At 48.9% G+C, this 15,838-nt stretch overlaps 1 protein-coding gene across 1 annotated transcript in view; it reads left to right on the forward strand.

Annotated features, from left to right (window-relative positions):
• Positions 1-21: 21 nt before the first annotated feature.
• The window catches only part of kcnh4b (potassium voltage-gated channel, subfamily H (eag-related), member 4b), a gene marked incomplete at both ends in the record, with an annotated part of 95,504 nt that continues 79,687 nt past the window's right edge, over positions 22-15,838 (forward strand). The window contains one exon of the mRNA XM_083635483.1: positions 22-97. Within this exon, the coding sequence (XP_083491609.1) occupies positions 22-97 (76 nt within the window). The remainder of the gene's footprint in view (positions 98-15,838) is intronic.

Below are 15,838 nucleotides of genomic sequence, written 5' to 3' on the forward strand. Positions count from 1 at the left end.
CTGTCTCAGATTTGGGTCAAGATGCCCGTGATGAAGGGCCTCCTGGCCCCCCAGAACACCTTTCTGGACACCATCGCTACTCGCTTTGATGGCACCCGTAAGTACACTGGACACATGTAGCATTACTCCATATAAGTAGCACTGTGGCCATATTATCCGTTTATAACAAATAAAAAAAAAAAGCATAATAAACATGATACTGATACTTTCAACAAAACAACTCAATTGTTCCCAATAAAGTAAAGTAAATTGATCAAGCTTTTTGACACCTAAAGGATGACTGAAATAGTAAAGAGCTTGGTTGGGTGCAACATATGTTTGTTGTTTTCATCATGAGAGATTTTGCCAGAATACAAATGTATGATGGGATGTAGGGAAAGTTTCTTAAACGTGATCTTACTTTTTCCACATTTTAAAAGAAGGCAGGACTGGAAAATTGACCTTCAGAAATCATCTTGTCTTTCCACATTTGGAAAAGTGATTTGCACTAAAGCACTCGGTGCCGCCGTCAGGCTGCGCTGCCATCTCTGCATGGCCTGCGTGTCTTGTTTTGTACCTTGTTCCACCTCAGGGGAGGTTGTGGCTCGTTGTAAACAAATACCACGGGACGTCTGTTTGCTCCCTCGTCGCTTCAGCTCATCTTTTTCCTCTGCGCGTACTGTAGCAGAGTCTCCTGTAGCAGCCTGAAGTCAGACTGTAGCAGCCTGAAGTCAGACTGTAGCAGAGTCTCCTGTAGCAGCCTGAAGTCAGACTGTAGCAGCCTGAAGTCAGACTGTAGCAGCCTGAAGTCAGACTGTAGCAGCCTGAAGTCAGACTGTAGCAGAGTCTCCTGTAGCAGCCTGAAGTCAGACTGTAGCAGAGTCTCCTGTAGCAGCCTGAAGTCAGACTGTAGCAGCCTGAAGTCAGACTGTAGCAGAGTCTCCTGTAGCAGCCTGAAGTCAGACTGTAGCAGCCTGAAGTCAGACTGTAGCAGCCTGAATGAAGTCTGTCTTGCAATTATTGTCCTCGCTGTGCCACAGTCAGTGGGAAGTAAACATGATAGTAACGTGGGTGATGATATTGTGTAATTGGTGCGTAGGCTATGTAATTATAGCTTTTGTCACTCGTGAGTCAGTCACTCTAATGAGGATCTCTCATGAGCTTAAAGCACACCGCTGATGAGGGAGTGTCTTCATGTTCAGCCATGAATTGATTTAGAAAATAAAATCATGGAGGCAAATTAAAGGCACAGCTTTGAACTCAACTGGAGCACACGTGCACACATGGAGATGCCAGGGTGGCACACAGTTCAGCTGGAGGACCTGAGTTCATGCCCCCCACGTTGGTAATCATCTGCCCTGCTCAAGTGTCCCTGAGCAAGACTTCCAACTCCAGGAGCGCTGCACTCCAGCTGACCTCGACCTCTGCCCGCCCTGTGGAGGGGAGCTGCTGGAAAGAAGATTTCCCTACGGTGATCATTGAAGTGTATGGTGTCTGTCTGCACCCTGGCTCCTGCATTACAGGGTGTCTGCACCCTGGCTCCTGCATTACAGGGTGTCTGCACCCTGGCTCCTGCATTACAGGGTGTCTGTCTGCACCCTGGCTCCTGCATTACAGGGTGTCTGCACCCTGGCTCCTGCATTACAGAGTGTCTGCACCCTGGCTCCTGGTGTCTGCACCCTGGCTCCTGCATTACAGGGTGTCTGCACCCTGGCTCATGGTGTCTGCACCCTGGCTCCTGCATTACAGGGTGTCTGCACCCTGGCTCATGGTGTCTGCACCCTGGCTCCTGCATTACAGGGTGTCTGCACCCTGGCTCATGGTGTCTGCACCCTGGCTCCTGCATTACAGGGTGTCTGCACCCTGGCTCCTGCATTACAGAGTGTCTGCAGCACCCTGGCTCCTGCATTACAGGGTGTCTGCACCCTGGCTCCTGCATTACAGAGTGTCTGCACCCTGGCTCCTGCATTACAGGGTGTCTGCACCCTGGCTCCTGCATTACAGGGTGTCTGCACCCTGGCTCCTGCATTACAGGGTGTCTGCACCCTGGCTCCTGCATTACAGAGTGTCTGCACCCTGGCTCCTGCATTACAGGGTGTCTGCACCCTGGCTCCTGGTGTCTGCACCCTGGCTCCTGGTGTCTGCACCCTGGCTCCTGCATTACAGGGTGTCTGCACCCTGGCTCATGGTGTCTGCACCCTGGCTCCTGCATTACAGGGTGTCTGCACCCTGGCTCATGGTGTCTGCACCCTGGCTCCTGCATTACAGGGTGTCTGCACCCTGGCTCCTGCATTACAGGGTGTCTGCAGCACCCTGGCTCCTGCATTACAGGGTGTCTGCACCCTGGCTCCTGCATTACAGGGTGTCTGCACCCTGGCTCCTGGTGTCTGCACCCTGGCTCCTGGTGTCTGCACCCTGGCTCCTGCATTACAGGGTGTCTGCACCCTGGCTCCTGCATTACAGGGTGTCTGCACCCTGGCTCCTGCATTACAGGGTGTCTGCACCCTGGCTCCTGCATTACAGGGTGTCTGCAGCACCCTGGCTCCTGCATTACAGGGTGTCTGCAGCACCCTGGCTCCTGCATTACAGGGTGTCTGCACCCTGGCTCCTGGTGTCTGCACCCTGGCTCCTGCATTACAGGGTGTCTGCAGCACCCTGGCTCCTGCATTACAGGGTGTCTGCACCCTGGCTCCTGCATTACAGGGTGTCTGCACCCTGGCTCCTGCATTACAGGGTGTCTGCAGCACCCTGGCTCCTGCATTACAGGGTGTCTGCAGCACCCTGGCTCCTGCATTACAGGGTGTCTGCACCCTGGCTCCTGCATTACAGAGTGTCTGCACCCTGGCTCCTGCATTACAGGGTGTCTGCAGCACCCTGGCTCCTGCATTACAGGGTGTCTGCAGCACCCTGGCTCCTGCATTACAGAGTGTCTGCACCCTGGCTCCTGCATTACAGGGTGTCTGCACCCTGGCTCCTGCATTACAGGGTGTCTGTCTGCACCCTGGCTCCTGCATTACAGGGTGTCTGCACCCTGGCTCCTGCATTACAGGGTGTCTGCAGCACCCTGGCTCCTGCATTACAGGGTGTCTGCAGCACCCTGGCTCCTGCATTACAGAGTGTCTGCACCCTGGCTCCTGCATTACAGGGTGTCTGCACCCTGGCTCCTGCATTACAGGGTGTCTGTCTGCACCCTGGCTCCTGCATTACAGGGTGTCTGCACCCTGGCTCCTGCATTACACGATTTCCAATGCTGATTTATTTCGCACATATCTGAAAACGGCAAATAGTCCATACTCCAGATGTCGCCATGTCAAAAGCTTTATACTCAGTGGTGTATAAAGTACTTGAAAGCCATACTTGAGTAAAAGTAAAGATATCTTTGAAAGTCACTCATTAGAATATTACTTGAGTAAAAGAATTAAAGTAGCTGATATTTTCTGTACTTTAAGTAATTTTCTGATATTAAATGTACTTAAGTATTGGAAAGTACAAGTACAAGTAAATGCTGTTAAAAAAAAAAGCAAGCAAAAGACATGCCTGGGTTTGAGTGGAAGTCTATTTCTTCTCCTTATGCTGCATTACAGCCACCAAATGGAATGGCATGTGGATCGTGATTAACGTAACTTGCAAACTAGGAGCACTGATTTGACAAACCTGATTGCTTGCAGGCTACCCAATTTCTTCTGATTTTACTTTGTAACTAAGATGCTTGGGGAAAATGTAGTGGAGTAAAAGTGTCCATTTTATTTGGGAAATGTAGTGGAGTAGAAGTGAGAGTTGACAGAAATATAAATACTCAAGTAAAGTACAGATACTCTGAAAAAATACTTAAGTACTGTACTTAAGTATTAATACTTTGTTACATTACACCACTACTCCGGCTTTCTCCAACATGCTACTGTGAACAATTGAGCAAGTGACGCCAGGTCAGAGCAGGTCTCACAGGATGAAAACCTGCCATAACCCTAACCCACCATACATCCCTGTGAAAGTGTGTGTCAGTTTAGCCACTTTCAAACCAGCTTCAAAGCCACCTGAAGCTCCTTGAAGAGTGGCAGGCTGCCCACGGCTCAATAGCTTCCTTCCTGTTGCCCGGGAGACGGGGTCCTGCCACTTGTCATGAACGATGCTCAAGCACTTTGGTGTTTAAGAAAATATTAAACACTTTAACTTGTCTTCCAACTTGTCTTCCAATCAAGCACTTTTCAGAGTGCAGCTGCTCTCTTGTATGGAAACAGCTGCTTCTCTCCTCAGCATCACCTCCACCTGTCTGTTTTCACCTGGTGCAGCTGAAGGTGGCAACATTTTGACTTGTGTCGAAATCATTTTTCTATCTCCCTGAACAGTCCGGAAGCATTTGATAAGATATTTGTTGAATTCTATGTCCAAGCGTCTTTAAAAATAGAAATGCCTCCAGGTCCAAGACCTGAATTTGAAGCGTCAAACCGACCAGACATACTTGGCTCTGCAAAATGATGAAAAGTCAGCCTTGTCCCTTGGAGGTGGTAGTCTGCTCTTAGTGTATGTGTAAGATTTTGCTCATTTTTAAAAGATCAAGTCCAAATAAAAACCTCTTACATATAACTCTATTACATATAACTCTATAACTCTTGCATATATTAAAAGAAAATGAAAACAAGTGTAAATCCGCAATAGTTGCGACCAGATATGACGTCATCCACTCCATTGTGACATCATCCACTCCATTGTGACATCATCCACTCCATTGACATTGATTTTGTGGACCAACCAACCGAGTGACTTATAGAGCTGGACCACCATGACTGGTCACGCCTCACAGCTAATGAAGAGAGAGAGAGAGAGCTTACAGAGAGCTTTAGCTTTTCAATGTCTAAACACTTGCTCTGGCAATATGTACAGTGTTACGTCATGCCAATAAAGACCATTGAATTGAGAGAAGCTCATGATCACAGTTGTCTGCCATGCTAATTCAATTTACAGTATAGGCCTTAAAGGCTTCAACCAAGAATGAATTATACCATAGAAGTGTGAGGTATATTCCCACACATGTGTACACTTATTGTAAGATTTTTGGCAACTTTCATAACCCATCATACTTGAACTCAGGGACTGCAGACAAAACTAATGTGAACCAGCATTAATTATACAGCCTTAATACATGAAAATACATGTTGATGCATAACTGCAGAATAAGAGGGTTTCCAACTTCAATGATTGGAATTTGGAAACCCTCATTAGTGTTTTGTTGCACCTGTGTTTATTCTGCCTTTTCGACACAAAATGGCCCCCGTGAAAAGGGTCTATTACGTTTATTTCCCAGTGTGTTCACAAAATGACTCAGATTGCTTCCACTATGCAAGGCTAGACGACACACTGGGTTAAAGACTAGACTGAATGTCTAAGTCTAGTCTTCCACTATGCAAGGCTAGACTACACACTGGCCTAAAGACTAGACTGAATGTCTAAGTCTAGTCTTCCACTATGCAAGGCTAGACGACACACTGGCCTAAAGACTAGACTGAATGTCTAAGTCTAGTCTTCCACTATGCAAGGCTAGACTACACACTGGCCTAAAGACTAGACTGAATGTCTAAGTCTAGTCTTCCACTATGCAAGGCTAGACGACACACTGGGTTAAAGACTAGACTGAATGTCTAAGTCTAGTCTTCCACTATGCAAGGCTAGACGACACACTGGGTTAAAGACTAGACTGAATGTCTAAGTCTAGTCTTCCACTATGCAAGGCTAGACGACACACTGGCCTAAAGACTAGACTGAATGTCTAAGTCTAGTCTTCCACTATGCAAGGCTAGACGACACACTGGGTTAAAGACTAGACTGAATGTCTAAGTCTAGTCTTCCACTATGCAAGGCTAGACTACACACTGGCCTAAAGACTAGACTGAATGTCTAAGTCTAGTCTTCCACTATGCAAGGCTAGACGACACACTGGGTTAAAGACTAGACTGAATGTCTAAGTCTAGTCTTCCACTATGCAAGGCTAGACTACACACTGGCCTAAAGACTAGACTGAATGTCTAAGTCTAGTCTTCCACTATGCAAGGCTAGACTACACACTGGCCTAAAGACTAGACTGAATGTCTAAGTCTAGTCTTCCACTATGCAAGGCTAGACTACACACTGGCCTAAAGACTAGACTGAATGTCTAAGTCTAGTCTTCCACTATGCAAGGCTAGACTACACACTGGTGCTGCTATAGGCATAAATAGATGTCTAACTTTGCTAGGCTTAATAATAATAAAGCTCACACACACAATCTGTCTACCAGTCAGTCAATATTTATTTATGGCGCTCCAGATTCCATTTTAAGAGGCTTATTTCTCTGGTTTCTGGCTTTGTTCACAAATAATGATTGGACTGTACTAGAGTGTAGGCAATAGGCATAACATTTCTGAATGCTGAGTGCAGCTGCATTTGAAGTCAGTTCCTTGTTGGAGAAAATGACTAGCAGTACCCTAACCCTAACCCCCTAACCCTACCCCTAACCCTAGCAGGTCCAGTGAGTGGGATGTCAAAGCAGGTGAAGTCAGTAACCTTTAGCAGGACACATTGTGTAACAGGTGAAGTCAGTAACCTTTAGCAGGACACATTGTGTAACAGGTGAAGTCAGTAACCTTTAGCAGGACACATTGTGTAACAGGTGAAGTCAGTAACCTTTAGCAGGACACATTGTGTAACAGGTGAAGTCAGTAACCTTTAGCAGGACACATTGTGTAACAGTATTCGGCTCATAGCAGTGTCAGCTTTCTTGCTGCCCGAAAATGTGCCCGAAGGAATTGTGTAATTGTACAGAGTGTGTGTGTGTGTGTGTGAGTGTGTGTCTGTGTGTGTGTGTTTTGTGTGTGTGTGTGATTCGTTATAATTCTGGGGGGCTAGTGTGTGTCCCCGCTCCCCCAGCTCCCTCCCCAGCGGTGTTTGGTAGTGACAGCAGCACTTGCCCGGGGGGGGGGGGGGGGGCAGCGTTTGGTAGTGACTTGCCCGGGGGAAGGGGGGGGGGGGGGTAGTGACAGCAGCACTTGCCCGGGGGGGGGGGGGGGCAGCGTAACCACAGGGCAGCTGCAGCGAGAGATAAGAGCTGGGTTTATTCTCTCCCTATACACTTTTAAGTCAGAAACAAGGCGACCGGGGAATGGAATGGGGGGAAAGGGTGAGGAGCGAAGATTGAACCTCACGGAGCGCATTGTTAACCAGCTGATGAATGGTCTGAAGAGGCAACCGCAAAGGCCAGAACACAGCGCAGAGCCCACTAGCTGTGTGGCTTACTCCTGTTGCTTCTCTGAGGCGAGGGGGCATATCACTGTACTTGCTATTTAGCTTTCAAGGTACATGGTAGTTTTTGATGATGTGATTCCATTGGTTTGGCGCTAACAAAGAGCGTTGACATTGACTTTATGATTCACTAAATCACAGATATTTTTGTTAAATTACCTGGAAATGGTCTTTTGTGCTCCAGATCTCTTCCCCGTGTCTGATTCTGGAGTCTAGAATAATGGTCTTGTTCTGAACGGTCTGTTCGACCGACTCATTGATTATCACAATATGAGTGATTGATGATCCCTGAATCAGTCATGATGATCCCTCACTGTACATTAATCAGCTGTTAGCAAGTCCACAACATTTATTTGAAATGTGGAATTCATGGCTCCAGTTACACGTTGAAGCAGTCATCTCCACACCGATGGGTGGTAATTAGCTTCTACGCTGCCTTCCCCCACAAGAGGACCTTTGCAACATGGATGATAGCATTAGCATATTGTAGCATCATCATAATAGGGATGTAACGATAACCGGTTTTAATGATAACCGTGATAAAATACCTTACGATAACCATAGCGTTTAAAATTTTCATTATCATTAAAACCGTGGTACCGTGATTACCGTGTTACCATGATTACAGTGCTTTGAAAAACATGGTAAATACTGTCCATCATCAACCAAAGTTGGCAACCGTCTCCCAGATGCAAACGTGCAGCCTTGGAGAAATGATTTCAGTGAGTGTATCAATCCTTTAAACTTGGTGAAATGATTTCAGTGAGTGTATTAGTACTTTCTGAACATTTTCAGCACATTTTAACAAACCGTGATAATACCCGTGATCATTTTGGTCACTATAATCGTGATATGAAATTTTCATATCGTTCCATCTCTATCATCATACCAGATTACTGTTGTACTGTAGTCAGCGCAGCAGATGTGCAATTAAAGAAGCAGGCGCAATGGAGCAGCCACTCGAAGCAAAATCCCTGAGACGCACGCACACACACACTCACACACACACGCGCGCACACACACGCACACGCACACACACACACTCACACACACACGCACACACTCACTCACGCACGCGTGCACACACACACGCACGCGCACACACACGCACACACTCACTCACGCACGCGTGCACACACACACTCACGCACGCACGCGCACACACACACACACACACTCACGCACGCACGCACACACTCACGCACACACGCACACACTCACGCGCGCACGCGCACACACACGCGCACCTATTTACCAAGTGAAGAGGATGCATGTGGGCGTTGGACTTGCTGTTTAGTTAGTTAGTGACCTTTATTTAACCAGGAAGAAAAACCCATTGAGATTCAGAATCTCTTTTGAGGGGGTCCTGGCCAGGACAGCAGCACAAATAGTTTCACATAAAATACACGTGAGAGAGAAAAAAAGCAAAGACAAAAACAACATAAAACCAGTTACAGAACTGAGTGCAAGCCACATCAGTAGCCACATCAGTACTGCTATGTCAAAGGTGACAAGAACTAAGCTATTGTAGAGACTGAAGTGAGTGATTTAACTTCCCCATAGCCCATAGATTTAACTTTCCCATAGCCTTGGATGGTGTTTTCTTGGAGTATCGTGTTAATGGACAGGGTTTGAGCTGCAGGAGCGTAAGAGACCAGCTCAGAAACAAGACATTGAATAGGCCTTCTTGCAAGTACTGATGTGTTACTAACGTGACTTGATTTTTCTGAATTGGAAAATGGGAGAAAACATACATTTTTGGATTAATGATGATTGAAACATCGGCTGTTGCTCCTGACTAAAATAAAACAATGAATCATGCAGACAATGAAGAGTCCATTCATTCCCCAGTGTGGAGCAGTAGAGTCTGCACAGCTCCATACAGTACATGGCACAAAGGTTTTTTTTTGTGGTAACGCGTTGGTGTTGGTATATACTGTACCTACAAAGTGATTTATGACTACACCTGCCCTGCCCTGACCTATTTGAGGGACCGATTTAGGGATGCTGAGTAGAGATGTGTCTATTCTTAGGTAAATATTACATAAACCAGAGATGAATGCAGTTGCTCTTCAGCAGTTGCTGGCTCACTGAGTTCACTTGGGCTGTTGGGGAGATACATGAAAAAGAGCACATGCTTCTTTACTGCAGGATAGGGTAGGGTTAGGGTTAGGGTTACCGTTGTACGACAATTTCCCAAATGTAGCCTGTGAGATCTTTCCAGAGCAGTCTGTCTTCACAGCTATTCATAGCATCTAAAATGGCAAACGGTGTTAGTCATCGATCCCTCTTTCCAACGATCTGTAGCAGACTGGCGCAAAATCTTGAAGTTTCTCCATCCTCCTATCGGTGTGACATCAACAGTGACATCATTAGTGATTTCATAAATCCCATAGATATATATAAAGGCTAGATGGCTTAAGGCGGAGTCAGCAGCGTCGTTGAACGGCCGTCATCTTGCTACAGTGCCTTTCTGGTACGTTCTATGGTAGCTGGTGACCTGCACAGACAAAAATACTCATAACTCGCTGAAATCTTGACGGATTTACAAACGGTTTGGTTTATTACAAGCATATTCCGTTCCCGAGATAGACCAAAAAAAAAAAAAAAAACACTAAAAACACTTTTTTTGATGGGCTCCAAATTACACCAAAATTAAACCGAAGCATCTATGCCATGAGAGGGATTCAGGCACAAAGTTTCATGCAGTTTCATCAATTTCCCTAGGAGTTATGATCATATGATGTTGCCATACTAACCCAACAACAGATGCTCATAACTCCTAGTAGCTCCCTGTAGCAAGATGGCCGCCATGCGACGACGTCGCTCTCCATTGGCCGGCAGCGCGGGTAAGCTATCTAGCCTTTATATATATCTATGATAAATCCCACAACATGTTGCGCCCATGGCGCATCATCTCCAGAGTCTCCACCCTAGAAATCGATCGGTCACGATTTTTGTCACAAACGTGACATCGGGCCTGTCATCGTCGAGTGGTGGCCAGTGGTGACTGATGATGTCATACCGGCACTGACTGATGATGTCATACCCACTGATGATGTCATAAACATTGCGACATCATCAGTGATGTCATACACATTATGACATCAGTGATGCAATAGACTGAATTGTGATATCATCAGTGCTCCTCCATTTCTGGTCTGAGAACAGAATCCGTCCATCCAGAAAAAGTTCAGCCCCCTTGAACTTTCTGTCCATCAGAATGTATGCAGATTTGCTGGTACGCTTTATCAGTGCTCCACGGACAGATGGACAGCTGTCTTTGAACTACTGTATTGATATGCTGATTGGTCTGAAAGCGATACTACTGTTGAAAATAAATTAAAATCACAACCAGGTGAGAAGTATGCGGTGCAGGTTTTGCAGGTCGCGTTTTGCAGGTCGGTGGTATTTTGTGTCCGTTCGTAGCACCTACTGATGATGTCTGATTGATGATGTCATAGACATTGTGACATTATCAGTGATGTCATAGACAGTGTGACATCACCAGTCACTACTGGCCCACTCGATGATTGCGGGACATGACATCATCAGTCACATCACTCTATGATTGTGGGGCATGACATCATCAGTGGGTATGACATGACATCATCAGTCGGGGGCGTTTGCCTGCTCAGTTGATGGATTGTTTGTTGACTAATATGACATCATCAGTCACTACTGGCCACTGATGCTTGTCTCTTCCTATAATTGCACGGTGACGGTTTTGTTGCCACTCATTGTAGACGCGTGAAAGGTTGTCACCGCTCAGTAAAGACATCCTCAGTGCTCTGCTTTCTGTTGAGTGTCACTGCTCAGTAAAGACATCCTCAGTGCTCTGCTTTCTGTTGAGTGTCACCGCTCAGTAAAGACATCCTCAGTGCTCTGCTTTCTGTTGAGTGTCACCGCTCAGTAAAGACATCCTCAGTGCTCTGCTTTCTGTTGAGTGTCACCGCTCAGTAAAGACATCCTCAGTGCTCTGCTTTCTGTTGAGTGTCACCGCTCAGTAAAGACATCCTCAGTGCTCTGCTTTCTGTTGAGTGTCACCGCTCAGTAAAGACATCCTCAGTGCTCTGCTTTCTGTTGAGTGCTGCTCAGTAAAGACATCCTCAGTGCTCTGCTTTCTGTTGAGTGTCACCGCTCAGTAAAGACATCCTCAGTGCTCTGCTTTCTGTTGAGTGTCACCGCTCAGTAAAGACATCCTCAGTGCTCTGCTTTCTGTTGAGTGTCACCGCTCAGTAAAGACATCCTCAGTGCTCTGCTTTCTGTTGAGTGCAGGTCACTGCTCAGTAAAGACATCCTCAGTGCTCTGCTTTCTGTTGAGTGTCACCGCTCAGTAAAGACATCCTCAGTGCTCTGCTTTCTGTTGAGTGTCACTGCTCAGTAAAGACATCCTCAGTGCTCTGCTTTCTGTTGAGTGCACTGCTCAGTAAAGACATCCTCAGTGCTCTGCTTTCTGTTGAGTGCAGGTCACTGCTCAGTAAAGACATCCTCAGTGCTCTGCTTTCTGTTGAGTGTCACCGCTCAGTAAAGACATCCTCAGTGCTCTGCTTTCTGTTGAGTGCTGCTCAGTAAAGACATCCTCAGTGCTCTGCTTTCTGTTGAGTGCAGCCTGCTCAGTAAAGACATCCTCAGTGCTCTGCTTTCTGTTGAGTGCAGCCTGCTCAGTAAAGACATCCTCAGTGCTCTGCTTTCTGTTGAGTGCAGCCTGCTCAGTAAAGACATCCTCAGTGCTCTGCTTTCTGTTGAGTGCAGACTGCTCAGTAAAGACATCCTCAGTGCTCTGCTTTCTGTTGAGTGTCACTGCTCAGTAAAGACATCCTCAGTGCTCTGCTTTCTGTTGAGTGCAGCCTGCTCAGTAAAGACATCCTCAGTGCTCTGCTTTCTGTTGAGTGTCACCGCTCAGTAAAGACATCCTCAGTGCTCTGCTTTCTGTTGAGTGCTGCTCAGTAAAGACATCCTCAGTGCTCTGCTTTCTGTTGAGTTCAGCCAATTAAAGTGTTAGATTGTGCAAAGCGTGGCAGCAGATGCTTAATGCTCCTCCGGCTCTCTCCCAGAGGAATCAGAAGCTTCAGACCTTCTGTCTGCTCGTGTGTCACCTCTCTGGTCTGTCTGCTCGTGTGTCACCTCTCTGGTCTGTCTGCTCGTGTGTCACCTCTCTGGTCTGTCTGCTCGTGTGTCACCTCTCTGGTCTGTCTGCTCGTGTGTCACCTCTCTGGTCTGTCTGCTCGTGTGTCACCTCTCTGGTCTGTCTGCTCGTGTGTCACCTCTCTGGTCTGTCTGCTCGTGTGTCACCTCTCTGTCTGCTCGTGTGTCACCTCTCTGGTCTGTCTGCTCGTGTGTCACCTCTCTGGTCTGTCTGCTCGTGTGTCACCTCTCTGGTCTGTCTGCTCGTGTGTCACCTCTCTGGTCTGTCTGCTCGTGTGTCACCTCTCTGGTCTGTCTGCTCGTGTGTCACCTCTCTGGTCTGTCTGCTCGTGTGTCACCTCTCTGGTCTGTCTGCTCGTGTGTCACCTCTCTGGTCTGTCTGCTCGTGTGTCACCTCTCTGGTCTGTCTGCTCGTGTGTCACCTCTCTGTCTGCTCGTGTGTCACCTCTCTGTCTGCTCGTGTGTCACCTCTCTGGTCTGTCTGCTCGTGTGTCACCTCTCTGGTCTGTCTGCTCGTGTGTCACCTCTCTGGTCTGTCTGCTCGTGTGTCACCTCTCTGGTCTGTCTGCTCGTGTGTCACCTCTCTGGTCTGTCTGCTCGTGTGTCACCTCTCTGGTCTGTCTGCTCGTGTGTCACCTCTCTGGTCTGTCTGCTCGTGTGTCACCTCTCTGGTCTGTCTGCTCGTGTGTCACCTCTCTGGTCTGTCTGCTCGTGTGTCACCTCTCTGGTCTGTCTGCTCGTGTGTCACCTCTCTGGTCTGTCTGCTCGTGTGTCACCTCTCTGGTCTGTCTGCTCGTGTGTCACCTCTCTGGTCTGTCTGCTCGTGTGTCACCTCTCTGGTCTGTCTGCTCGTGTGTCACCTCTCTGGTCTGTCTGCTCGTGTGTCACCTCTCTGGTCTGTCTGCTCGTGTGTCACCTCTCTGGTCTGTCTGCTCGTGTGTCACCTCTCTGGTCTGTCTGCTCGTGTGTCACCTCTCTGGTCTGTCTGCTCGTGTGTCACCTCTCTGGTCTGTCTGCTCGTGTGTCACCTCTCTGTCTGCTCGTGTGTCACCTCTCTGTCTGCTCGTGTGTCACCTCTCTGTCTGCTCGTGTGTCACCTCTCTGTCTGCTCGTGTGTCACCTCTCTGTCTGCTCGTGTGTCACCTCTCTGGTCTGTCTGCTCGTGTGTCACCTCTCTGGTCTGTCTGCTCGTGTGTCATCTCTCTGGTCTGTCTGCTCGTGTGTCACCTCTCTGGTCTGTCTGCTCGTGTGTCACCTCTCTGGTCTGTCTGCTCGTGTGTCACCTCTCTGGTCTGTCTGCTCGTGTGTCACCTCTCTGGTCTGTCTGCTCGTGTGTCACCTCTCTCCTTCAGACCGGTCTGTCTGCTCGTGTGTCACCTCTCTGGTCTGTCTGCTCGTGTGTCACCTCTCTCCTTCAGACTGGTCTGTCTGCTCGTGTGTCACCTCTCTCCTTCAGACCGGTCTGTCTGCTCGTGTGTCACCTCTCTGGTCTGTCTGCTCGTGTGTCACCTCTCTGGTCTGTCTGCTCGTGTGTCACCTCTCTCCCTGAAGCTTCAGACCGGTCTGTCTGCTCGTGTGTCACCTCTCTGGTCTGTCTGCTCGTGTGTCACCTCTCTGGTCTGTCTGCTCGTGTGTCACCTCTCTGGTCTGTCTGCTCGTGTGTCACCTCTCTGGTCTGTCTGCTCGTGTGTCACCTCTCTGGTCTGTCTGCTCGTGTGTCACCTCTCTGGTCTGTCTGCTCGTGTGTCACCTCTCTGGTCTGTCTGCTCGTGTGTCACCTCTCTGGTCTGTCTGCTCGTGTGTCACCTCTCTGGTCTGTCTGCTCGTGTGTCACCTCTCTGGTCTGTCTGCTCGTGTGTCACCTCTCTGGTCTGTCTGCTCGTGTGTCACCTCTCTGGTCTGTCTGCTCGTGTGTCACCTCTCTGGTCTGTCTGCTCGTGTGTCACCTCTCTGGTCTGTCTGCTCGTGTGTCACCTCTCTGTCTGCTCGTGTGTCACCTCTCTGTCTGCTCGTGTGTCACCTCTCTGTCTGCTCGTGTGTCACCTCTCTGTCTGCTCGTGTGTCACCTCTCTGTCTGCTCGTGTGTCACCTCTCTGTCTGCTCGTGTGTCACCTCTCTGGTCTGTCTGCTCGTGTGTCACCTCTCTGGTCTGTCTGCTCGTGTGTCACCTCTCTGGTCTGTCTGCTCGTGTGTCATCTCTCTGGTCTGTCTGCTCGTGTGTCACCTCTCTGGTCTGTCTGCTCGTGTGTCACCTCTCTGGTCTGTCTGCTCGTGTGTCACCTCTCTGGTCTGTCTGCTCGTGTGTCACCTCTCTGGTCTGTCTGCTCGTGTGTCACCTCTCTCCTTCAGACCGGTCTGTCTGCTCGTGTGTCACCTCTCTGGTCTGTCTGCTCGTGTGTCACCTCTCTCCTTCAGACTGGTCTGTCTGCTCGTGTGTCACCTCTCTCCTTCAGACTGGTCTGTCTGCTCGTGTGTCACCTCTCTCCTTCAGACCGGTCTGTCTGCTCGTGTCTCACCTCTCTGGTCTGTCTGCTCGTGTGTCACCTCTCTGGTCTGTCTGCTCGTGTGTCACCTCTCTCCCTGAAGCTTCAGACCGGTCTGTCTGCTCGTGTGTCACCTCTCTGGTCTGTCTGCTCGTGTGTCACCTCTCTGGTCTGTCTGCTCGTGTGTCACCTCTCTCCCTGAAGCTTCAGACCGGTCTGTCTGCTCGTGTGTCACCTCTCTCCCTGATAGCTTCAGACCGGTCTGTCTGCTCGTGTGTCACCTCTCTCCCTGAAGCTTCAGACTGGTCTGTCTGCTCGTGTGTCACCTCTCTCCCTGATAGCTTCAGACTGGTCTGTCTGCTCGTGTGTCACCTCTCTCCCTGTAGCTTCAGACCGGTCTGTCTGCTCGTGTGTCACCTCTCTCCCTGACAGCTTCAGACCGGTCTGTCTGCTCGTGTGTCACCTCTCTCCCTGTAGCTTCAGACCGGTCTGTCTGCTCGTGTGTCACCTCTCTCCCTGAAGCTTCAGACCGGTCTGTCTGCTCGTGTGTCACCTCTCTCCCTGAAGCTTCAGACCGGTCTGTCTGCTCGTGTGTCACCTCTCTCCCTGAAGCTTCAGACCGGTCTGTCTGCTCGTGTGTCACCTCTCTCCCTGATAGCTTCAGACCGGTCTGTCTGCTCGTGTGTCACCTCTCTCCCTGTAGCTTCAGACCGGTCTGTCTGCTCGTGTGTCACCTCTCTCCCTGAAGCTTCAGACCGGTCTGTCTGCTCGTGTGTCACCTCTCTCCCTGTAGCTTCAGACTGGTCTGTCTGCTCGTGTGTCACCTCTCTCCCTGACATTCAACCAAACTGGAGAGAGATGTGTTCACTTAAGCTACTGAAAACAAGTCAATGACTGTAGGAGGGCATTGTGTGGTGACTGGTAAACTGATTTAACCGAAGCAAACTAATATCCAC

This window comes from Poromitra crassiceps (genome assembly GCF_964638095.1).
Source record: "Poromitra crassiceps genome assembly, chromosome: 4".
In the NCBI taxonomy this organism is placed as follows: Eukaryota; Metazoa; Chordata; class Actinopteri; order Beryciformes; family Melamphaidae; genus Poromitra; species Poromitra crassiceps.